Source organism: Amia ocellicauda, chromosome 16 (genome assembly GCF_036373705.1).
Source record: "Amia ocellicauda isolate fAmiCal2 chromosome 16, fAmiCal2.hap1, whole genome shotgun sequence".
In the NCBI taxonomy this organism is placed as follows: domain Eukaryota; kingdom Metazoa; phylum Chordata; class Actinopteri; order Amiiformes; family Amiidae; genus Amia; species Amia ocellicauda.
The window spans coordinates 8,006,378-8,032,924 of NC_089865.1; the positions used below are offsets into that span (position 1 = coordinate 8,006,378).

General features: G+C 35.3%; 1 protein-coding gene across 1 annotated transcript in view; it reads left to right on the forward strand.

The window, feature by feature from the left end:
• Positions 1-26,547, forward strand: part of lrp1bb (low density lipoprotein receptor-related protein 1Bb) — a 316,016-nt gene that overhangs the window by 186,454 nt on the left and 103,015 nt on the right. The window contains exons 36-43 of the mRNA XM_066688514.1: positions 2,393-2,527; positions 2,646-2,775; positions 4,970-5,096; positions 5,263-5,414; positions 5,721-5,845; positions 6,496-6,867; positions 22,553-22,742; positions 25,470-25,674. Coding sequence (XP_066544611.1) covers positions 2,393-2,527; positions 2,646-2,775; positions 4,970-5,096; positions 5,263-5,414; positions 5,721-5,845; positions 6,496-6,867; positions 22,553-22,742; positions 25,470-25,674 — 1,436 coding nt within the window. The remainder of the gene's footprint in view (positions 1-2,392; positions 2,528-2,645; positions 2,776-4,969; positions 5,097-5,262; positions 5,415-5,720; positions 5,846-6,495; positions 6,868-22,552; positions 22,743-25,469; positions 25,675-26,547) is intronic.

Consider the following 26,547-nt stretch of genomic DNA (forward strand, 5'->3'; position numbering starts at 1 on the left):
GGTCTAGAATTTACTATCTTAATAACTTTTCTTTTTTTTTTTAACTGTCAAGTGTGATCATTGTACTGAACTAAATATGCAATTATGAATGTAGAACTGATATTTTATTTTGATGTGACCTGTTTTGCATTTGTTCCCTATCAACATTTTCCTTGTCAAATAATGAATACAGCTTTATATTCCTTTCCCGATGCTCTCATCTTATATTTCTGTAATATATCTTAATCATACATTTTGGTTCAGGAATTACCTTTTTTCCAATGTGCTTCTGAAATGACTATGGCATTGTGTGGAGAAGTTTGAAAGCCTATTATATTCTTAAAGTACTCTCAGCATTAATGGAGATGCTGTACTCAAGCTGTTGAACTGTGTATTTGTCATGCTTTTGGAATCCTTACCCGTTTAAAGGAAAGCCATTATGAAATTATGTAGTGGAATCTAAATAAGCCTTAGCTTTGACTGTGTAGCTGAATTCACAGAGTGATTTAGGGGGGAAACATACTTACCTACTTTACTCCTAGGGAGGAAAAAAAAAAAAGATTAAAGAAGAGATCCGAAATATGTCTGAATAATTGCATCTCCTTTCCATAAGTACTGTCTGATGTACACATTTGTATATGGTATACTGAAAACTCACACATTACAGAATTAAAGGGAGCAGCTTTGGGTTAAAAAAAAATGTTTTTATAGCATTTATACTATTTGTGTATGGTATAAATAGTATAGTAACATCTTTATAAATGATTTGTATGTATGAATTAGGTGAATGTGTTGTAACAGGTGCTTCGTGCAAGTTGATAAGCTCAAAGTAAAGGCAGAACATTCAGTTATCTTACCATTATTGAAGGCATAACCAACCAGAACATGTGAAATTGTACTTGGGAAGACTAACAAAAATGTGGGTCTGACAAATGAGCCACAATCTTGTTTAGATGCAAGATGAGATAGTGGTGTGAATGGTATATAAACAGGAAAGCATTTACAAGGTCCAATATGAGCTTGGGGTTGTTTTGCGAAGAGTAGTGTTGGACATTTGAGTGCAAATTGAGGGGAAAATGCATTACAGACAGACACTTATTCAGCACGAACACTCAAGAACACTGAGTTGAAATAACCATAAGTGGAGAATGATGTGTATGTCAGCATGAACATGATCAGAAACCCATAATGAAACATATGTTGTTATTCTTATATAGCCTTAAATCTACACTACATTTGATGGATTATGCAAATGACATGCTGTAAATGGTTGGTGTTTTACTTGTATTTGTATATTGTGTTGTGGTATATACATATATATATATATATGTGCATGAAAGGGCATACATGAAAATAAAGTGTATATGAATTCCAGTATAAACTGTATAGCATAATAGGCTTTTATAACAGCATGTTTATATTCATTTATCAGAGTATATTAAAATAATTTTAATGGTTTAAGTATTTGTTGGAAAAGCCAGTGTTTCCCTATAAACACATTTGATACATTAAAAGAAAACACAAAAGTGTTACTTAAGAATTTCATAGGAATCTTTAAAAAGGTTCTGAATAATGGGAAAAGAAAAAGCAATGGATACATACCTCCTGTGTTGTATACTTTAATATATGTTGTATTGTTTGTTTGTTTATTTTTCCATATATTTGGGCATGAATAATAAATGTATATGCTGTATGTATAGAAAGTCCAAGAGACTTTGGGAAGCAATTACATTTAAATTGTAGGGATGGCATTTAAATAAATAGGAATCTATTTTTTGTTTACGTCATCTTGTTTAGCCATTTCTCTGTGTTGTTTGTATAAGCTGAAATTACAAAAATGCAATTGAAACCACAGGACAACCACACTGTATATGTATAATATTTGGATTTTAATATTAGACAACTTACTCAAGTGTGAAGAAAGCAAAGTTTATCAGTTGTCTACTGTCAAATGTAAGCAAGAGTCAGCAGAGTGTGAACATATGATTATTATATATTATATTATATATATAGTTTGTATATGAATATTTTGTTAAAGCTGGGCTACCCTGATATTGTCTTTGATCAGTGGAAGTCCTCAGACCTCATTGACTGTGACCATAGAAGTCGACCTCTCAGAGTCAAGGCTTTACATTTTGTATTATTCCATTTCATTAGAGTCCATGGAGAGAGCAGCTTTACTCAATTTCCTTATCATTCCTGTAGACATGTCATCAGTGTGATGTACATTTCATCTCTTTTCTTTTATCTGTGGGAAAACTACATTTGGACAAATTCTGCTGTTGATAAGCTCTGGCTGTGTTAACCTGTTTAATACATCTTGTTATACTTCAGAATATGGATAGCTATCATTTTGTGGACATAAGGTATATTGGAATCTTGTTGGATTACTTTTTTTTTTTCTTCTCTCCAGAAAATGACACGGTCTATTGGACAGACATGGGTTTAAACCGAATCAGCAGAGCGAAGCGAGATCAAACATGGAAAGAAGATATCATCACCAATGGTGTGGGACGGGTCGAAGGAATTGCAGTTGACTGGATTGCTGGTGGGTCTACTATGCAAATTGTTGTTCCTGAGTTGTTTCATCATGATATGATATCTCTTGCACTTTGCATATCATGTTTTGTTTAGTGTAAAATTATAATTTTTTGTTTCTATCAAAGGTAACATTTATTGGACTGACCATGGCTTTAATCTCATTGAGATCTCAAGACTCAATGGTTTATATCGCTCGGTTGTGATTTCCCAAGGGCTTGATCAACCCAGAGCCATTGCAGTGCATCCAGAGAAAGGGTAATGTATACTTTTAGAATGTACTAGGGGAAAACAAAATATTTAAATGTATATACGTATACCTCTTGTTAGTATTATGAATGTAAAACTGAGTGTCATTATTTACACCCAAGCTGATTGGTATATATTGTTTTAAAGAATGTACAAAATAGAGATGGAAAGCACATGTATTTTACCTTCAGGTGTCAAAATGTGTTTCTTATTACTACTAATTTAAAGTAGAAAGAAGAAAAAGGTACCATCATATAAAGAGTTAATACAGCATTTTGCAAAGTTGGACTTGATTTGCAGGTGATAAAAGAAGAAGCCGAACGCACATGTAGTACTGCAGACTCCGGGCTTCTGCTGACCACAAGATTAATGATTTGTCTCCCAAAATGAAGCCTTTCTCAGCAATAAAATGTTTGAATAAATAGAAAAGCACAGGTGTACTGAATGGAACTCTTTGCTCAAGGAATTATTCTTAATAAAACACAGTGCAGTTTCTTCGAGTGGTGTCATGCAGAGGAATTTCAGGTCTTATCCTTAAATCTTTTATGTAGACCAGAGTTATCAAGCCCCTAATTATTGTTATTATACCATACTTAACCTCTTGAAATAAGCGGTTAACTGAGAATCAGATTGCCTGTTCCTTTATCCATATCTGTATCAGACTGAATATTATGCTTGTACATCATATTACTGAAACAACAGACAGGAAGGAAAAACTAAGAACAATAATGTAGGCACCATGGAGCTCCTCCATCTGTACTACCAGTTTATGAGCCAGACCTGTCTGTTTCAACATATTTCTTACCACATTGCTCAAACTACATGTATGGTATGAGATTAAGCAGATTGCTGTGTTCAACTACTTCACTAGCAACCACTTAAGTGTAGTTAGAAAGAAATGTATTCACTCAAAATGATCTCTTAAGTGCTTTACTTTCATTCTTCTTTCTACCATATTCCACCTAATGATCATTTCTCATCATGAAGATAAATCAATATTTTTCTCTGCAGGCAAAGTAAAGAAAATAACATAGGTGTTATTAGAACACTTTTTCTTCTTAGTCCAAGTGAATCATTAAAATTTGAACAAATGCCTTAAACTGCCTTGCTAAGACCAGGTCCATTTGTTGTTTTTAATGCACAAACAATTATCATATATGACTTCTATCTGCTTTAACGATAGCTAAGGCGATTCAGGAAATAAGTGGCTTTGTGGAGGCGCTTCAAGATTTCTTAGTGCTTAGTCAATTTCATTTCAAGTTCTAAGTCAGAACACTTGAAGCACTTATGCCTCGTACAGGTTTTACTCTAAACCATAGTAACTTACTACGATCTCAAGATAGAGAAGGTCAGGAGGTAATGAATGACAGAGAGAACTGTATTGTTGGAATTCATCTTTAGGAAGGCATGGAATTTAGAACAAAATCCAAACAGAGGACTTTCAGACATTTTCAACTTCATGTGAATTTCACACAAAAACAGTTTACCAAACGCGGCTACTAACACAAACTCCCAAATCATAATTGAGCCCCACACTTTGTTATTATTAGGAAAGTGGACTGGGTATGAAATGCCTACCCCAGTCTTCTTCCTTATGAAGAAAAACTAATAGTAGTATAAGGAGTTATATAACATACATTTATAAGCATTTATGAAATTCGTATTTAATCAAAAATCTGCAGGCTGTTTTCTGGACTGAACTTCATAATTGCTTTCATCTGGCAAAATAACTTTTGCCAAGTCATTATTATTATTTTTTTTTTTTTCCCATTCTAAACTCTGTCTGTGATTCATCACTAGACAACCATGCCTTTTTTCTTTTCTCCTGTTACTCCACCATTTAGTCACCATCTAACTGTTTGATCTGACAAGTCAGTCTCAGTTGCTTCCTGCAGTTCTCTAGACAGCAGGGATATTATATTTCTGCAGTCTTTAATGGAGATGGTTTTTCTTTCTTTCTTTTTCTTCTTCTCTTACATTGCTAAAACATAACAGGATGGTGTGCACTCTATAGAAGTGTTTAATATTGCATTGTGATGTATTTTTGGGCTATGGTTTATGAATCAGGACCTCGACCTGCAAGCGCAAGAATAATGAAACTCTTTAGAAGTTACAGAAAAAGGTGAGCGTTAAGAGCACAGTGGAAGTTATGTGCAACACACTAATTTTACTAATTCATTTTTTTTATTTCACCATTTCTCAGGTACTTGTTCTGGACAGAATGGGGGCAGACCCCTTGCATTGGAAGAGCACGTCTGGACGGCTCAGAGCAGGTCGTGCTTATTAACTCTGGAATTGCCTGGCCTAACGGGATCTCGATTGACTACGAGGTTTGTTCACACAGAACTGTATGTGCTGCACTTTAGGCATTATTTGATCCTCAACAATATTCTTACAGAAAGTGGCATTATCCTCAGAGCTTAGTATTATTTTTGTTAATAAAATGCTCAGATAAGAGTCCTGTCTACTGAAGTTTATTTTAAAATTGCATTCCAGGAAAATAAATTATACTGGTGTGATGCCCGTACAGACAAGATAGAAAGGATCAACCTTGAGAGCGGGGAGAGCCGAGAGATTGTGCTGTCAGGGAGCAATGTGGATATGTTTTCAGTGGCAGTCTTTGGGGCTTACATCTACTGGTCTGACAGGTAATTTATTTTTCCATAAATGTTAGAGTCTCAAAACGTTATACTAAAGCCAGCTGCTCTACCCTTGTAGGATTAGGCGCTTCCTAGCAAGGTCACAATAAGAAGCATGCAATGCCTTGTATTTACCTAGAAAAGACACCATTTTATTTAAATCTCGCTTACCTCAATGTCAATGACAAGGGTAGGTTCCTTCACCTTCTGTTAGGCCAGCTGTCTACTGTATTTTAATGAGTTCTTCGATTTTAATTAGTCGAGGGCCATTGATTAGCTCTTGTCAAACTTTTTTTTCTTTCCTATATGTGGCAGGGCACATGCCAACGGCTCCATCAGAAGAGGCTTCAAGAATGATGCTACAGATGCCTTGACCATGAGGAGTGGCCTCGGGATAAACCTGAAAGATGTGAAAGTCTTTAACAGAGCCCGGGAGAAAGGTTAAAGCTTCACTTAATGATGTTATTAATCCTTGCCTTGACAGACATCATTTTACGTCTGTGAAATGGGTTTCTAAGGGAAAATGTTTAAAAGCAGAGTTAAACACAAACTAACACTCACCTGAGGGTGGGATGCATAGGTTTATCCAGATTAATTGTTTCATTTCCAGTGCATCAAATTATATCTAGTATAAATAAGTGCATATGTTTCTATGTATCATTATTGTTGTTGTTGTTGTTGCTGTTAACAACTATGAATAGCAATAGCAGTAAAACATAATTTTAATATATATAAACATTCAGTGCAAAAGTTAAAATAATCTGACAGGTCTCCCTTGAACATGCTGTTGCTCTTGTCAGTCAGACAAGTTATTATTAAAAAAAAAATGAGTAATTTGCTGCAAAATAAGTTGTTGGGCATGTTTCCTTTCTGGATTAATTTCCTGACCATGATAGCGTCACATTACAATATGTTTTCCAAGTGTGTATGTATAATACCTCCTTCTGTATTTATTAAATTAAGCAAATTCATACGTATAATGGTCTGAAAAGAAAGACTATACATTAATGAAATATCTCATGGACAGCATTTCATATTAAAACCATGTTTGACAGTTTGAAGCAAACAGTAACACTTTTCTTTCCTACAGGTACAAATCCCTGTGCCAAGAATAATGGTGGCTGTCAGCAGCTTTGCTTCTATCAAGGGAATGGGCGGAGGACTTGTGCTTGTGCTCATGGATTTCTCTCTGAGGGTGGATTCAATTGTCAGAAGTATGATGGCTACCTGCTGTACTCGGAGAGAACCATACTGAAGAGTATTCACCTTTCAGATGAGAGCAATTTAAATTCGCCAATAAAACCGTATGAGAACCCGGCCTATTTCAAGAATGTTATAGCTCTTGCCTTTGAATATAGGCAAAGGGCAAAAGGATCTAATCGCATCTTCTTCAGTGACGTCCATTTTGGGAATATTCAGGTTATTAATGATGACTGGACGGGAAGACGGATCATTGTTGAAAGTAAGTGTGTATTTCAATTTTTAGATTTAACATTTAGTAGACTTCCTGCTAGAACTATTATCGTGGGATTTATTCTCACTCACAGACAGCTGTTTTGTTCAGTGAACTTCTACAGGAATCAAAGGAGTTCATTTGAAGTGCTTTTTCTCATGTGCAATCAGCTGGAGTCCCCCCATCCCCCGCTCCCCCTCTCTTTTTCTCCATGTTGACCATTAGACTTATTTCTCCTTTATCCTGTGGCTTTTTGCTAGTGAGGGGGTTTGGCAGATTTATTGAATTTCATTAAAGTATTGTAGAGCAGCCAAAGCTTTGACTAATTCTAGTCTCTGCACTAATATCTCTCTGTTACCCCTTGAACAGCAAAAAAAAATATTGACTTTCATTTATGTTAATTGGCCAAATTAGTAACAATAACACCTGCTATTCAATGGGAATTTTTGCAAAGTCTTAGAACATTTGCTAATCATTATTTATTTTGTTGTTTTGTTTCTTTTTTTTAAAGCACTTCAATTATATTTAACATATTTATATGAATCGACCTATTTTCATATAATGTAAGGTACATATTGTGGTTTAAATGTTATTAATTTTGTACTGATGTTAATTGATAACACCTGATATGAATTGGTATATACCTGATATATGGCTATTTAAACCAAAGCTGAGAAGCAGTTTGTAAATTTACTTCAATACACACTACCTTGGTGTTGCGACAGTAGCTGGATGTGCAAAGAGAAATGCCACTTTATTCAAAAAATTTTAAACACATGATTAACAAATCTGTCTAAAGAGGTTCTCACCAACCCATCTGGCCAACGTGGTGAGTTATGACTAACAAACCCCCATGACAATGAAACAAAACATATGGTGGCTGGATTGCCACTGACCAAGGCAGCGGTCAAGAAAGTATGAAAGCAGAGGATGCTAACAGTCACCATGTATGGACAGGCTGCCATTGTTTTTTCTGACCCTGGATATGTACAACTGCAGAACTGTCTCTAGTGAAGCAACACTTCAAGAATTTGTAGAATAACTCAGTAAGGTTAAATGGGACATGACAGGACTCAGTGAAATTACAAGAAGGGAACTAATTGAACTGAAGAGTGCACATATTTTATTTTATCATGGAACAAAAAATGCTCGCACAACTTAGTTTGGATTCATTATACACAGGAGAGTGAAGAATAAAATCATTGAATTTGTGAGTGAACTTGGAAGAAACAGCACGCTGTTGAATGGAAATCTACCCATTTGCTTGAAGAGAAAAGTATTTGAGCTATACATAGTACCAGTGCTCACTTATGGCTCTGAAACCTGGTCACTTAATGCAAAAGTGATATAGAAACTGGAAATAGCACACCAAAGCATCTGGAGTCGAGAGAACAAACCAATGTGAAGGTGTGATAATGTTAAAATAGCCGTTGGTCGGACAACAGGATGGTCAAAGGAAGCTATTGGATGAAAACCGAGAGATTAAAAAATATCTAGAAGATGACCACATAAAGGATATGAAGATGAAATAGTAAACTCTGCAGGCATGACATGGTAAAGAGAAACTGTAGATCGAAGCAAGTGGAAACATCTCTGGGAGGCCTTCATCCAGCAGTGGATCAATATAGGACTGAGGCCCACATTAAATCAAAACTGTGACATGCCAATCACAAGTTACAGTCCTGCTACTTGATAACAGTATTCCATTAACTAGAAGCAAGATGCCTCTGGCAAGGAAAAAGCCAAATACCAGGTCTTTAATTTTAAATCGTTGGATGGGTGAAAGTTTTGATTAAATGTGGGCCTTTATCTGTACTTCACATCATATTAACTGACCACTTGCAATAGATAATTAATATAGATAAGAAAAAGTCTTCTTTTTCTACCTTGTTTATGGTATTGTTAATAATTCTGAAAAGAAACAAAATTGTGCAACCTATATATACTGTAGGTAAATAGTATATCTTTTTTAGTAATGGCTTCTGTCTTGCCACCCTACCATACAGGTTAGTTTTGTGAAGTATTCTGGATATTGTTGACTGATGCACATTTTCTCACTTCTCAGCCATTGAACTGTAGCTCGTTCAAAGTTGTCGTTGGCCTCACAGTGGCATCCCTCACCAGGTGCCTGTAGACAGTGTCTGGGAGATACAATGCACCATCCATTTCTTGATGATAGAGTAAACTGCTCAAAGGGATATTCAGAGACTTTGATATGTTTTGTACCCGTCTGATGATCTGTGTTTTTCAATTACTTTAACCCTGACTTGCTTTGAAAGCTCCTTGGTCTTCATGGTTGAGTCTTTGCTTGAAATTCATTACCTGATCAAGGAACCTCACAGAGACAGGTGTTTTTTATTCGGAAATCATGAGAACACTATTATTGCACACAGACAGGGGCCATTGAACTAATTGTGTAGCTCATTAAGGTCATTCTGTGCACCTGAATTAATTACGTATGCAATCATGACTATTCTATTTTTATTTCATATGATTATCTATTTACATCTGTCTTTTTGTTTTTGCTTTGAATGTGTGGATTTGGTTGTGTTCCTATTTCAAAGTGTGATGACTTCAAGCTTTAAAGCAACAAAATGTGTAAACTGTGAGAGGGTCTGAATACACTGTATACACTATTTATATATATTATATATATATATATATATTATATATATATATATATATATTATATATATATATATATATATATATATATATAAATAATTTATGAATCGTCACCTTGCTCAATGAACTCCCAATGTTAATAATAATTTTTAAAAAAGCGGTCCTGCTGTATCAGTTGAAATACTATTGTGAAATAATACATCACAGCATATTAATATTGGTAGAAATCTTATTTGAGACCAATCTATGCAAATTAAATAGAACATTTATTACAAATATCTTCCAAATGAAATAATACCTTGATATAACTAAAGCCGTGTTTCTCAATTATTCATAGACCACCTGAATCTCAGAGAAAGTCTCTGTGGACTACAAGATAAACAGTGTGATTTAACAAAACACAATATGCACATAAAAATCATTATTACTAGTAACTGCAAGCTTACTTTTCTAGGTTTTAATGCATGTAACAAAATGTAAACACCCACATCAGCAGTTAATAAAGGGACAATGGTTAATTATCCCCAAAGTGAAATAATGGTTTGCATCTTTATACTGAACTTTGATACACTCTTGTAATGTCAGGCAGAAAGAACCAATACTATACAACATTGTATTACATCAGTACATACATGTCCTGAAAGCCAGAATCCCCAAAACCTGAAAATATACTAATCTGCATCTTCTGTGAAACAGAGTTAGGGTTTATGTGAGCAGGTAATGTTATATTAATATAAGAGATGAATATATGAATAGGAATGGACTTTTATGATGGCCTGTACATTATACATAATTTACATGTTTTCCTTTACAGTAAGATGATGTATTAGAGTTGTCTGGTTTCTGATCATGGAAGGCGTCATAGTTGGTGTGACCACTAGCCTTCCTCCCCACCTAACAGTAGTCTGAGCCCAAATTTAAACCCATAAGATCATCAGAAAAATACAGGTTAATTTTAAGGTTTTTCCCCAGGGCTTTTCACACAATTATGATGGTGCAACATGTCTGAAAAACTCTGGGCAGCAGAGTTACCTGTATTGTGTGTATGCGTGTATGCGTGTGTGTGTGTGTGTGTGTGAGTGTGTGTGTGTGTGTTGCTGCCTGACTGCTTTAGTCTTGCTGCAGAAAAGTCCTGTGGAGAATCCATATTTTACATTTCAAAGACCTATGTATGAAATAACCATGATGCTAATGACAGGAAAAATCTAAATCACTATTCATTAGACATTCAGATTACCCCTCTGGTTGATTCTTCCCCTTGGTTGCTCCCAGCAATGTACTGGAGATGAATCTCTAACTACTTAAGATACCAGAACAATCTTGGTAAATGCACATATCAAGTAGAAAAAAAAACATCATATGTTTTTGTCACTGTCTGTGTTCTGTCAGGTCTCAGAAAAAATAAGTTGCATTACTGGGCTTTGAGCACAGTTGGCTATTATTTGTCACACATGAAATTAATACATTTTACACACCCACCTAACTCCAGCACACACTTGTCAAACCTTACAATTAATTTATACGTAGTACTCTAATCATCTTTTTGTCTTACTTTTTGATTTTGATTTGCAGTGACATCTTTAAAATGAAAGGTCAATGCACAAAATGGAAGTTCATTCAGTTTCTCTTGTACTCAAACCGTGTGAATAACCGTCATCTTTTCAATCATAATATAAACTGCAACTGTATGCACACTTGTAATGGGAAAATAGAAAAAATGCGCACTTTAAAATGTTAAACTAAACTCATACATCAATCTATTGATTATCCCAATGAGTCTATCTATCTATTAGGGATGGGGAGGGGGGGAATCGATACAGTGTAGTATCGAGATATTATTTTTGATGATATTAAAATCGATCCTCCATCTCCATGAATAGATTTTTTGTTTGCATTGTGAAGCTATTAACCGTGGTCATTTTATTTTTATTGAGGCAAAATAACAATGCTGTAAGTATTACAATTGTATAGATCGTGCAATGTTCTTTTTGACAGAATGAATTCAGAATTTGACTGTGTACACCAGGGCTATTCGAGCTTTGGATTTTACAACATCGAAATGAGGAAGTAGACATGTTCCACGCTGTGTGTATGAAATGTTATGATTACATTTCAGCGTTTCCCCCGGAAATTCACACGGGCAAAATGGTACTGAATTTGTGACGGGGTTGGCGGATCTGTGAGTGGGAGGGGATTGTCATGGCAGACGAAAGCATGGGGATTAGCCATAGCGAATGAGAGCAGAGCGCGGAACGTGTGCTTGTGTTTAAATTTTTTGCTGTTCACGCATAATATTAATATTATTGCCATGTTTTTTTTCATTTTATTCAAGGCTCATGAACTTGGGGAGGGCGGGTAGGTCAGTATAATGGTAGGGGAAACAATTAATTGTATACATTTTGCCTTTTAACTTTATGACTTACAACAGCCCAAAGGGTGTGTGCTGCTGCTCAATCTCTGTTGAGGCAAATCTTATATTAAAGGTTGTTTACATTCATTTTTAATTTCTAATTAAATCTTAGAAAGTTCTAAGTAAATTTAATTAACAAACTCATGATTTTTATTATAGTATTCAGTGTATTTTTGCAGAATTTTGTCTTTGGAGGTATGATTTAACTGTTTGCAATGGTTCAGTGATGAAAAGAAGCAATAAATCAATGATATACTGTTGTGAGGTCTCTTGCAATTCCTAGCCCTACAATCTACCCAGGGGCGTTTCTAGACTTCAAGTTTTAGTGGGGCTTCAAAACAGAGTCCAGGGTTGGGGGGGTGCTGACGGTGTTTTCTCCGGTGTCAGAGAAAGGGGGGCGTTTGCTGACAATGTTCATTCTTGGATTCTTTTGTTGTATAATTTTTAGGGGGGCTGAGAGAAAATACAAGGGGGTTGAAGCCGCCCTAAATAGGGTCTAGTGACGCCCCTGAATCTATCTGTTTTTGTATTTATTTGTATTTACATTTTGTTGGCTACAACTTCCCAGGACTTTCTGTTTGTCATTTATTAATCATGGTTCAAGTGAACAATTAAACTATTTGGATGTCAGAACCAGCCTCTTAAGGGAAAAAACAAACACAGAGCGTTATTATATATAATACTCCTCATTGCATTAGCAGACAAGTTCTTCATTGATACACAAATGTTGTAATTTAAAGCAGCAAAATTACCTTGCATGTTTTCTTCTGTACTTATACTGAATTCAGTTAATCAAAACCTGACAGAAACCTGTGAGCAGTAGTGATTTATGTACAGTTCTAATGCAGGGATAAGAGAATTTGATGTTGTTTACACTGAATATAAAAATGCTTTAACATGTCTTTCCAATTGATAAAAACTAAAATCAAAAAATTTTAAATTGTAGATTGTAATATACACCTTTAAAGATTTCTTCATCGTCTTCTTATCTATCTATCTATCTATATATATATATATATATATATATATATATATATATATATATATATATATATATATATATAAATGCTGTTAGTAAGAATGCTTTAAAAAATAGACATGTTAATAGATTGTATTTATCAATTAAGTAAATGCAAAGTGAGTGAACAGTCTACATCAAATCCATTTTTTGGTGTGACCATCCTTTGCCTTCAAAACATCATCAGTTCTTCTAGGTTCACTTGCACACAGTTTTTGAAGGAACTCGGCAGGTAGGTTGGCCCAAACATCTTGGAGAACTAACCACAGTTCTTCTGTGGATTTAGGCAGCCTCAGTTGCTTCTCTCTCTTCATGTAATCCCAGACAGACTCGATGATGTTGAGATCAGGGCTCTGTGGGGGCCAAACCGTCACTTCCAGGACTCCTTGTTCTTCTTTACGCTGAAGATAGTTCTTAATGACTGCCGCTGTATGTTTGGGGTCGTTGTCATGCTGCAGAATAAATTTGGTGCCAATCAGATGCCTCCCTGATGCATTTGCAGAAATGCAGCCCCAAACTTGCAAGGAACCTCCACCATGCTTCACTGTTGCCTGCAGACACTCAATTGTGTACCGCTCTCCAGCCCTTCGGAGAACAAACTGCTTTCTGTTATGGCCAAATATTTCACATTTTGACTCATCAGTCCAGAGCACCGGCTGCCATTTTTCTGCCCCCCAGTTCCTGTGTTTTCGTGCATAGTTGAGTTGCTTGGCCTTGTTGCCACGTCGGAGGTATAGCTTTTTGGCCGCAAGTCTTCCATGAAGGCCACTTCTGACCAGACTTCTCCGGACAGTAGATGGGTGTACCAGGGTCCCATTGTCCCACTGCCAATTCTGAGCTGATGGCACTGCTGGACATCTTCCGATTGCGAAGGGAAGTAAGCATGATGTGTCTTTCATCTGTTGCAGTAAGTTTCCTTGGCCGACCACTGCGTCTATGGTCCTTAACGTTGCCTTTTTCTTTGTGCTTCTTCAAAAGAGCTTGGACAGCACATCTGGAAACCCCTGTCTGCCTGGGAGAGAGCTTGCTGATGCAGTATAACTACCTTGTGTCTTGTTGCTGTGCTCAGTCTTGCCATGGTGTATGACTTTTGACAGTAAACTCTCTTCAGCAACCTCACCTTGTTAGCTGAGTTTGGCTGTTCCTCACACAGTTGTATTCCTCCTACACAGCTGTTTCTGTTTCAGTTAATGATTGTGTTTCAACCTACATATTGAATTGATGATCATTTGCACCTGTTTGGTATAATTGTTTAATCACATACCTGACAATATGCCTACAAAATCCCTGACTTGGTGCAAGTGTACCTAGAAGAACTGATGCTGTTTTGAAGCAAAGGGTTGTCACACCAAATATGGATCTGATTTCAATTTGTTTCTGTTTACTCACATTGCATTTCATTGATAAAAATAATCTATTAACATGTCTATTTTTGAAAGCATTTTTACTTTACAGCATTTTTTCACACCTGCCTAAAACATGTGCACAGTACTGTATATATAGTTTGTGTGTGTGTGTGTCTGTGTGTGTGTTTGTTTTTAGCATAGTTTCATTACACTGCAGTACAAAACTTTTGAGAGGAATATATTTCAACACTTTGATTTCAGTGTTTCTACAGACTTAACATTCAGAGAACCCCTTTTCACCATAAAATACACACATACTATTTATCACAGTGTTTTGGTATCTCAATCATTGTACTGAGTATTACATTTTTATCCAAGTTCTCTTTCACTGTTTTATACTGCAATGCTGTTTTTTTGTGATTTTAGATACAATTATGTTCACAGTGCTAAATTTAAAAATCAAATGAGAAGGACTGAAAAGAAAAGCTATACATTCCATCAACTGCAATTGTATTTTACTTATCAGGCTTTATTTAGGCTAAGATTCCACTACTTTATTGCACAATATTTTGTCTTAGCGGCATAATATTTAACAGAAGAGGTCATTTTTTCAATCCATTGAACTTGACATTGAAGTGTTAGGTGCTGAGTCAATGCAACAGCCTACATGTTGTGAAATTAAGTACTATGGCCACATCTGTTTCTGCCATTTCGAACTTTAAGTGTTTGCAGCCATTTGTGAAAAATCTATTCCCCACAAACGTAAAGTGGCAGAGCCCATGATGTATTACAAAGCTTAACACATACTACATCTAGTAAGAGCTTTGTAATGGTTGTTGCTATTCTTTTGAACTAAATGGGACCAATTTAACTGTCAAAAATGGTGTTTAAGGTACCATATCTCTTATGCTGCTTGACAATTGATGGATGAAATGACTCCTTTCAACCATCTTTTAGGACCAAGGAAGGTATAAGTGGAAAGAAAAGCAATACATTTTCTCTTTTTTCTGTATTCCTCTATTAGGTTATATATGTTTCCTGAAGAGTTACATTTTTAATTTATGTATTTTACTTTACTACTCTGACTACAAAAATATTCAAGAACGCCCTAATATAAGGTCATACCATCATAATGAAAAGTTTATATCCACTTGACCTTAAATAAATAAAGTAAGAATACTAAAACATTACTGTAGATACCTTTGAAATAAATGAATCCTATAACCCAATATCTGTCTGTTTCCATTTCATATCTTAATATAAATCAATACTATAATACCCTACGTTTTACACTTTATTAGTAATATTACATGGTTGGGCCTGTCCATGTTCTCAATGTTTGAGACTGATGAGTAAAAAAGGCTACTTTTGAAATGACACAAGTTCAAAATTAATGGAACTAGCTGGAACTAGATTGAAACCTTCTGGTGTAAGTGGAGGATGGATCACACACATCACTCAAGTTGTTTGATAATGTACTGCTTTTACCAGAATAGTTTCACAGCGATCCTAATGAAAGTGAAAATAAGTTAAAAAAAACCTCGGTTGTACAAGGCTAATGCTTTTGCTAGTTTGTGTGGAAATGAGTGACATGAGTTCAAGGAGCTCTTTCAGTCATAACATTAACTATAAAACTAAAGTGTGATTCACAACAATCATGTTCACTTTCATATATTTTGTCCTAAAAAAAAAACTGGCAGAAAAGTCAGCACCTCTTCTTTTGTAGTTTGGCTGTCTGGAAATCAATCTTTTCTCTCCGAACAGAGGATGCAATATTGACTTTTTAAAGAGTCAGAATGATAAAAATGGTTACAGATCAGATGACTCCATTAATCCCTTCTCACTTTCTAGCTTTTCTAACAAACATAATTTGTTGTCAAATAAATATGAGCAATGTTTGTCATCTTACTGTACATTGTTTTACCTTTAATGGATACCCAAAGAGACATATACATGAATGTAATACTGAACCGGAATGAGTACTTGCAATGATAGATCATAGTTTTGGAGGTCAATGCTAATATGAGGTTATGGAGTTGGTTAATATGATCTACTGAAAATGAGAACTAGTTGATCGAGTCTGTAGCAAACCCTTCCCTTTATATTCTCAACAAGTTCTGTGTGTCTGAAGCTGAACAGATGAAGCTACTCATTCCAACCAGCTTAGCATCCTATCATTGAAAAGGGCAAAGATGTTAATGAATCATATTTTCTTAATTAAACTGCATTGTCTCAATAAATTCTGCCTAAGCTCCTTGAATGATTCTATGCATATATAGCTGTCAGAAGCATATTATTGGAAATAATTAATTAGAGTTCAGCTTCTGCAGTTACTACTTTAAGTATTCCCTGAGATATTTTATTGCTTTGAAGGCACTGGCATTACACCATATCTCAAGGATTGACCACCTGTAAGCCATTATAACACCATTATGCCATTCATTTGACAGGAGGTGCTGTATTCTCCTGTGATTGGCTGTTGGGTCTGCTGATGGATCTATATGACTGAATGTTAAAATATAAGCCGAATGGGGCAGGAGCCCAGACTATACACAGGAGTTAAATATTGGCTACAGCTGAAATAGTTCTACATGCTGCTTATATTATGTTACATATAATATGTATAGTCATTTGTAACAGAAGGAAAGAACTATGAAGTGATTTTGTCCATTGCCTTTGCCATATGAACATCTGAACATTATAGCCTGAACATAAGTCATGTTTTGTGTTATTATTCATATAAATGAACATTTGGTTGAAGTTGAGGTTACCTATGATGATGATAAAACACATGCCAACCCAGAACAGCTAGTGTATGGCTCTTTGAAATCACCAGTAGTAGAATATCATATCTATAATTACAACTGTTGTGTATATATTATTATACACACAGTGTCCTGTTTAGGGGGACACCATTACATATTTGATTCATATAATTGAGAATAACTGTCACAAATAATGCCAAGATAATTGTTGTAGCAAACAGACTATGATAAATGAATGTTACCTATTAGATCAATGTTGTATGCAGCGCTAAAAAGCTGAACCTCAGATGAAAAAAGAGATAACCACATACTCAGCAGAAACTTTTTAATGTAAGTTTTACATTTACACATAAGAATTGTAAAGATTAGTTTTTTTTTTAATCACTGCACTGAAATAATAAATTATGCATCAAAGTTCATTTATAAGGGGCAGTCTTGTATAGTCTTGTGAAATGTAATGAGTTAAGTACAGATATATACTTTAGTCCAAATGAAGGCAAAGAATAACCCAAATAATAGTATTGATTTGTAGGATGTGATGAACAGCTGTCATATGAGTTAAACATATAAGAAATCTGGAAAGTAGAGTGTAATTGAAACTAGGTGATGGTGAATTCTTGACCCAGGGAAGATGGGGTGGCAATTTGCGATTTGTTGACCAGGAAGTGGCAGATGTATAACTAATATATGCGAAATATTTGTGGATAAAGGCAAAGTTACGTGGACTTATGGAAACTTCCCTTCTAATTATGACTGTGTATGCCCTGGACTACGCCATTGAGCAAGAGTAACAGTTAATGTAAATGCATTTATATATAGTTACTTTCTTCACTTGAAGAAATAAACTGCAGATGCTAGACAATGGTGACTGTCTAAGAGTGTCTCTTTAGACAGGCACCCTGCACACACAAAAGCTGACATTTTGGTAAGGATTAGGCTAATAATTTAATTAAGTTTAATGCCATGTAATGACATGAGCAATGTGGTGTTTGATACTTAAAACATTGGTAGAAACACACATTGTGACTGAACATAATGCACCTTGATAGAAATTAAATACATTTAGTACATGTGAATATCCATTCATCAAAAGTTTAACAAAGCTAACAGAACATCAAAAACATTATTCAACATCAAAACGGTGTAATCGAAACTATATTATAGTCTGATACTAAATTAACTTTTTTTTTAATTTTAAGTTTTCAATTAATGCAATGAAAACTGAATAGTAGCTAAGACTTGTTTTGAGCATAGTCAATTGATATATAGTTTTACATTCCCCTTTAACTTTACATTTGTTTGTCAATTAATTATGCATGCATTGGTTTGATTACAACACACATTCTGCTATCAAGTAGTTAATTATACAATCAGTTTAATTGGACTCTTTATTAAAATGCCATAGCATCCTGACTCCACTGGTCCATACTGGTACTCATATATTCATATATTCAATCATAAGATGTAATCATTTATATAACACACTTGATGGAATCAAAGGCATTCACATTATCCTTCTTCATTGTTTGTAATAATACTGAAATTAAGTTAATAAAGGATTATCCAGATTTATTATTTACTGATGTTTAAAAAAGTGTTAAAAGTAATCGGACAAAATCAAACAATGTTATATAAGACAATGTAACACAGACAACTTCATTTTTCTTAAGACTACCTGGGACGAAGGTGTCAATACATTGACTAGATATCTAAACTGGCTGAGTTAAAAAAATAAAGACTTTATTGAGAGCTCCCAAGATGTTTTTCCAAAAGATTTGTCCCCTCGTCGGCAGAACTAGAGGGTACCTAAAACAAATGGTCTTCCATTATTGATAAGTTAGCTGTTGGCTTTCATGGAAAAAGTCAGGTGAAGAGCAGAATGACAATATTTATTGGCCGCATCTTGTCTCTCTGAATGAAAATCCATCTTCGTTAAGCGCAGTAAAAAGTGATATATTGCAGACGGCAGAGTAATGATCTGATCACTCCACCATCCCCTTAGTAAATCATAAGCTGTTGCTTTCTGTTGTGTAGATGTTTAATCAGTTATACACCCCATTACTGATTTAATTCAGAATGTCAGTGGCAGGTGAATTATATTACCATTGGTGTGTTTATGTGATATAGTCCTCCTCAATGAGAGTGAGCTATTCATTAAAAAATCATAATCTATTTCTTCAAGCATTGAATGTGCAGCTTCAGATATCAAAAATGATATAAAGGTTATATCAGTGCAAAATAGGAGGACACCCTTATTTTGACCTTCACTATATTATAACATTATGACTTCCAGCAATATAACAAAAAGTGTTAAAGTCAGGTAATCGCACAAAGCTTTGGTTTGGAAAAAATGCTTAGCTCCATGAGCACTCCAGTATATTAGTTCTCCATAGGAACACGTAATGCTCTTTAAGTACTATAAAATGTCATTAATGAATCTTCCTGTATATAGCCTTATATTAGCATCAGCTTTTTCACTGTGCCATGTGAAGTTCAAACTGACTATGAAATATTTTATTGTAAAAATAAAATAATTTAGAAATTGTCTTTATTTTGCATGCATTCTCTTCACAAAGCAGTGTCGATGTCCATACTGACTTACATTATACTAGTATAATGTTTTTCTTCCCTACCCCCAATATCCAACCCATTTCATTGTTGATAGTTCTGTCTGTGTAGGGCATTTTCTGTATCTGACTTTCTTAATTTGGGAACTGTCACCGAAACCAGTGACTGGGTTTGGCTTTCACTTATAATTCTATTATGCTTAAAACAATTTCGTTAAAAATACATACATACATACACTCACCTAAAGGATTATTAGGAACACCTGTTCAATTTCTCATTAATGCAATTATCTAACCAACCAATCACATGGCAGTTGCTTCAATGCATTTAGGGGTGTGGTCCTGGTCAAGACAATCTCCTGAACTCCAAACTGAATGTCTGAATGGGAAAGAAAGGTGATTTAAGCAATTTTGAGCGTGGCATGGTTGTTGGTGCCAGACGGGCCGGTCTGAGTATTTCACAATCTGCTCAGTTACTGGGATTTTCACGCACAACCATTTCTAGGGTTTACAAAGAATGGTGTGAAAAGGGAAAAACATCCAGTATGCGGCAGTCCTGTGGGTGAAAATGTCTTGTTGATGCTAGAGGTCAGAGGAGAATGGGCCGACTGATTCAAGCTGATAGAAGAGCAACTTTGACTGAAATAACCACTCGTTACAACCGAGGTATGCAGCAATGCATTTGTGAAGCCACAACACGTACAACCTTGAGGCGGATGGGCTACAACAGCAGAAGACCCCACCGGGTACCACTCATCTCCACTACAAATAGGAAAAAGAGGCTACAATTTGCACAAGCTCACCAAAATTGGACAGTTGAAGACTGGAAAAATGTTGCCTGGTCTGATGAGTCTCGATTTCTGTTGAGACATTCAGATGGTAGAGTCAGAATTTGGCGTAAACAGAATGAGAACATGGATCCATCATGCCTTGTTACCACTGTGCAGGCTGGTGGTGGTGGTGTAATGGTGTGGGGGATGTTTTCTTGGCACACTTTAGGTCCCTTAGTGCCAATTGGGCATCGTTTAAATGCCACGGCCTACCTGAGCATTGTTTCTGACCATGTCCATCCCTTTATGACCACCATGTACCCATCCTCTGATGGCTACTTCCAGCAGGATAATGCACCATGTCACAAAGGTCGAATCATTTCAAATTGGTTTCTTGAACATGACAATGAGTTCACTGTACTAAACTGGCCCCCACAGTCACCAGATCTCAACCCAATAGAGCATCTTTGGGATGTGGTGGAACGGGAGCTTCGTGCCCTGGATGTGCATCCCACAAATCTCCATCAACTGCAAGATGCTATCCTATCAATATGGGCCAACATTTCTAAAGAATGCTTTCAGCACCTTGTTGAATCAATGCCATGTAGAATTAAGGCAGTTCTGAAGGCGAAAGGGGGTCAAACACAGTATTAGTATGGTGTTCCTAATAATCCTTTAGGTGAGTGTACATGGTAATGATGATGATAATAATAAAGTATTTAGGCTGCTGCAACTCTATCCTAGACTGAGTAGCACAGACCAGAATCAACCTTATATAGAGGTAACATCACATAAGCCTTTGCAAACTCGCCAAAAAGTAGAAATAAATGTTCTTTTTAACACACAGCAAAGCATATTAAACATTTGTTTCGGTTTAAATGATTTAGCCCAACACATTTTTGGAAATTACATTTCTTATTTGGTTTGCTGATGTGGCACCTAGACATCTAGCCATTATATACCTGACACTTTCAAGGTTGTCATTTTGAATATCTCATGGTACTTAAACACCTAAACCGAATATTTGTAACAGACATTTATCCAAGAATGAGGATACACTGCCATGATTTTGGGAAAAGAGGGATCAGGTAAATCCATTAAAAACTCATATGCTTCACTTAAAGGTTCTTGGAGAAAACTAAACAAAACCTTTAATATCATATAAAATAATGAGACAGGTCTCCATATCTCCCTGTCAATTAGAGAAAATGGTTTAAAAACAAAGTGCACATGATGCTGCCAGGCACTGGGATTATGTGAACCAATAATACGTGATTGTTAATCTCTCTGCACAGTTTGACTCTGTCATACCTGTCTGACAATATTAGCTTTCTTTCATGATCATGCTTTGATTCCCTCAGTTTCCAAGTTTTCAGTTTTTCAAACCCTGTACTTTTCACAGTGAATGAATTGAAGATTTTTTTTTAAATCATAGCTTGTATAGTTTGATAAAAGCCTGACTGTACAGGACTGTTACATTAATATGGTACTTATGACTTTGTGAAATTAGAGGAGTGCTTCTTATAAAACAGATTCTGTTTACATTATATATATATATATATATATATATATATATATATATATATCATGTATATAAACTTTTTGGTGTCATGATGTCTCATGCCCTTTGCAATAAAAAAAGTATAAAATAACAAAGACAAGAAATGTTTATGGAAAAAAAAAAAAAAGAACAGGTTAATGTACTTTAAAACTACGGAACCCATAAAGGGACATTGTGAGGGAAAATAAAACACAAAATGTATTGTTCTGTGTAATACAGTATATGTCCTTGTTAAGATAAAGGAGTAAAAAGGATTGTAAATAACTCATCTAACAAAAGGTCTGACTTTAAATGCTAGTAATGACCTTCAAACTTATACATGAGAAGTTTTACTTTAAACCAGTTATGGCACTATCGCTACTGTTAAATGGATTTAGTTTATATCCAATACCTACCTCATCTTTCATACTTAAATGATTAATATGAAAAGAAACTCGATGCAATCTCCTCCCCGCTGTGTCAGCAGTGATCTTATTAAATTTGACAGATATTTGAATAACTTGTTAGGTCTTAACAATGCTATATTATGTATGCATATCATTGTAATTATTCCTCTTCTTGCTTGCAGTAATATTTGCTCTTGGTCAAACAGCTCCCTACTTACTTACCTCTTGTGTTTTATCTTACTTCAGATGTTGGCTCCGTTGAAGGTCTAGCCTATCACAGAGCCTGGGATACTGTCTACTGGACCAGCTCCACAACCTCAACTATCACCAGACACACCATTGACCAGAACAGACGAACAGCTTTCAATAAAGAAGCTGTCGTCACGATGTCAGAAGAAGACCACCCACACGTACTTGCTTTAGATGAATGTCAGAAGTAAGAGCTGAACGCTTTGCATTACAAGTTCAAATTGATTTGAATTTCTTTTAATTCATTTATGAATTCATTTTTTCTCCGGTTGAAAAAGATCTGTAACATGGAAGCAAATTCGTTTAATTCACAAATTGGTTTTGGTGTTTCATAGCATAGGCAAGTTGATTCAATTAATTGTATAAGATGACTTTACATGTTTCTGGATTTTACTTAAAATAATAATAATAATAATAATAATAATAAATTGGCACAAAAAATCACCTATTCCCAGTTATCAACAGAATAAATTAAATTCTGCTTAGAGTAATAACATTATCTTTCCCCGTGAGCAGAGAACATTCAGAAGGTGTCACTCTGAAGTGTACTCAAGTAGAGAGATTACTTAATTGGTTCAACCACTGCTGTCTAGGGAAAGCAAATATGAAATTACAGGAAGAACTAAACTTTAATAATCACAGATTAAATTGTATCAATTACTAACATATAATTCTACTAAGGAATGAAAATGGTAGAACATCAGGATGCCCACAAGAACAGTCTCCTGATTTGAATAACTTTGCATAGAAATGTAACGTTGATATAGAAATGTCAAAGCCATTTTTTTTTTCCACTATACTTTCAACAATAAACATACATTCCCAATCAGTGATTTGGCACATTTTCAAATACTCTGCAGAAGCTTGCAGTTAATTAAACATTTACTTGAAATGATTTATCTTCCTGTCCTTAATAAAAGGCTTTTAACAGATTTCTATTGGCTGTACTGTATATTCTTAATTTTGTAATCAAGTTAACAGGAGGAATTATTGCTTTAGATGCAATCCATGTTATACTGTGGACTCTTGCCAAAGATGAGCTAACATCTTTATATTAACATTTTATCAAAGTTCAGTAAATGTAGCTTAATTGCTATATTACTAAATTATATTAAACACAATAAGGCCGAAAAGGGATATAACCGATGACTGTGGATATATTGCATAAAACTATGTACACCTTATTCTTACGCCAACGAGTAAATTATGCAAAATAAAGCATTAAATGCAGACAAGGATAATTGGATGTCATTTCAGTTCTCTGCACTCCATTGACTAAATTGACTTAAAGCCCTAACATACTTATGTTAATGATTAGCACCGCACAATCAGACTCCACAAGCCTGTTGTAGTATTAAGGGAATGATCCCTTACCCTCAATTTAACTTTAATAGGGCAGCAAACTTCTTCTTATTACTTGGCTTTGAAGACATCCTACAAACATTCTTCTGCTGGTGATCCTACTAATACTCAATAGTTAGTTCCAGCTGTTGTTTGACTGGCTCATTTGAGTTTAAACCAGCCAGCAATAAATCAGATGAAGTGACAGGGAATATTGTCCAAATGGTATTAGGACTATACTCCCAAAATACCCTGGCTTAAAGAAGGTTATTTGAAGACCAGCTGAGATTTAGAAGATCTAAGCCGTTTTTGTGTGCACTTGACAAATAGATGCAACGCCAGCTTCACAGACTGTTTTTCACAAAACCATCAAACCTGCCATGCTTGTTGGTAGAAGACGCTTTTGCTATTCCCTCCCCTATGCTTGTCCATAGGCCTTTTAATCAACTAAGGAAAATAGAGGAAAATTAGTCTTTTGCTGCTCTAAGAATAATAACCCATGCTACTCCTTGCTCTAGGCTAAGAGATACTATTCATGTACAGTTGTCACAGGTGGCCTCTACTTAGCAGCCCAACGAAAGTGTCCACATTGTGCAAAACCTGCTATTATCTCATTGCATCATATTAATCTGAAAGAGTGGGGCTAAAAGTGTCATTGATCTCCCAGGAGGAAGGTTTGTAGCTTCTCATGGAGAACTTTAACAAGGGCATGTTTTTCTTCCTTTGATAGTATTAGTGAGGGACTTCAAAATGGTTCAGCTTTTAGTTTGTGCTTTGCAGTTTGTAGTTGTCACTGATGATGATAACAGTACGCTTTGTAAGCGATGAATATACCCTAACAAAAAGCTATTAGGCTAGCTCAGCTGTAAGACACATTTTTTTATTTTTTTTTATTGTAGCTGAGTGGAAACTGAGAGTGAGGTTTGATAGCACATTTCATTATTTTTTCTATGTACCGATTACAAAACTGCTGTGCCTGCAAAATACAAATAAAAAGTTAATTGAAGGAAGATCTTTTGAAAGCCTCCAGCGAACTCCTGGAGGCATTATTCGCTTTGTTTACTGTTTTTGTGTGCCAGATTTTTAAGAAAGTATGTTGTATCCTCTGAATTTTGTTTTTTTTATACATAAGCCAATAAAGGATAGAACAGAATTTACGCAAATGTTAGGGAACTTAGTATCGCAGACCATGATCTAAGGAAAATAATATTTCTGTTGAATAATGCTCTACGCATTAATCTGATTTTAGGTCTTGGTATAAAGGTGTTTTTCTTGTTTAACATAAAGGATGCTGTTGTGACTATTTTCATTGCTCAGATTTAGACGCATGATTATTTTGTCGTCGGTGTATTGGAAATTGGATATTTTTTAACCTGATTATACACAAATTGCATCCTGAAATATTTTTTCCCAGGATTATCTATACATAAGGGATGCTTTTTTTCACAAAAGTATGTAAGAATGACTCCATGTTCAATTACTGGCTACTGTTAATAACTGTACTTGGATTTAAAAGCGAATGTAATGTAAAATCATAATTACTAACCAAAATCTCGTTTGTTGAATACTCCAGTTTGATGTTCTGGACTAACTGGAATGAGCAGAACCCGAGCATCATCAGATCCACCTTAGCCGGAAACAACATGCAGATCATTGTCAGCACTGACATCCTTACACCTAATGGACTCACGATTGACCACAAAGCTGAGAAGCTCTACTTCTCAGATGGAAGTCTTGGAAAAATCGAGAGGTGTGAATATGATGGATCCCAAAGACATGTAAGTATACTTGGTATGGTTTCTGTAAGGCTTGAGATGATTATGAGCTACACTTTTATCATATACAGAGTTTTGTGCCTTTTGTCACTCTGAGTTGCTAATTCACTGAGGAACCCATATTCAGAACGAGAATGTGTTTGTGGTCTTGGTCTTCTTTAATATGCAAAGGGTACAATGAAGTATGACAAAGAGAGAAGGAAACTAAGTTATTATATATGTGTGTGTGTGAGAGAGAGAGAGAGAGAGAGAGTGAATAGCAAAACGAATTACAAATAATGAAAGGGAGAAAGAAAGAGAATGATATTAACATAAAAGAAATGTAGAACTAAAGTTGGAAAGTCAATCTTGCAGTGAAAAGCAAACTAAAACAACCTGTTCAATCCATACTGTTTCAATATTACAAATGATACTGTAAGTATCTCAATGTTATATTCAGTGATGATCAGATCATCATAAAGCCATCTAAACCACCTTTAAAGTATCTCTGTTGGATTGTTAGATGAGTTAAAATTCCTTATTACACGAGTAGAATAAAATGTAATTAAGATTCATGAGGTGTATCCTTTCACATTCATAATACTAAAAGGTATTATGAATACCCAATCAGAGAAAATCAAGGATACCCTCTAAAGTCTCCATTTCATCTTGTGTGTAAAGATCCAATAACATTTTACTTCTTCACAGCATGACAATTTTCATGATGTCTGAACTGGATATACTATGACTGTACACATTATGAGTATACAGACTATCAACCCTAGTCAAATCAATCCACAGAGACAAGCATTTGACTATATGATTCTCTTATAAAATGAACCATTACCTGCCATTTTCTGTTGATTTGTACATTTGTTTTTCTTCTCATGACCCTCA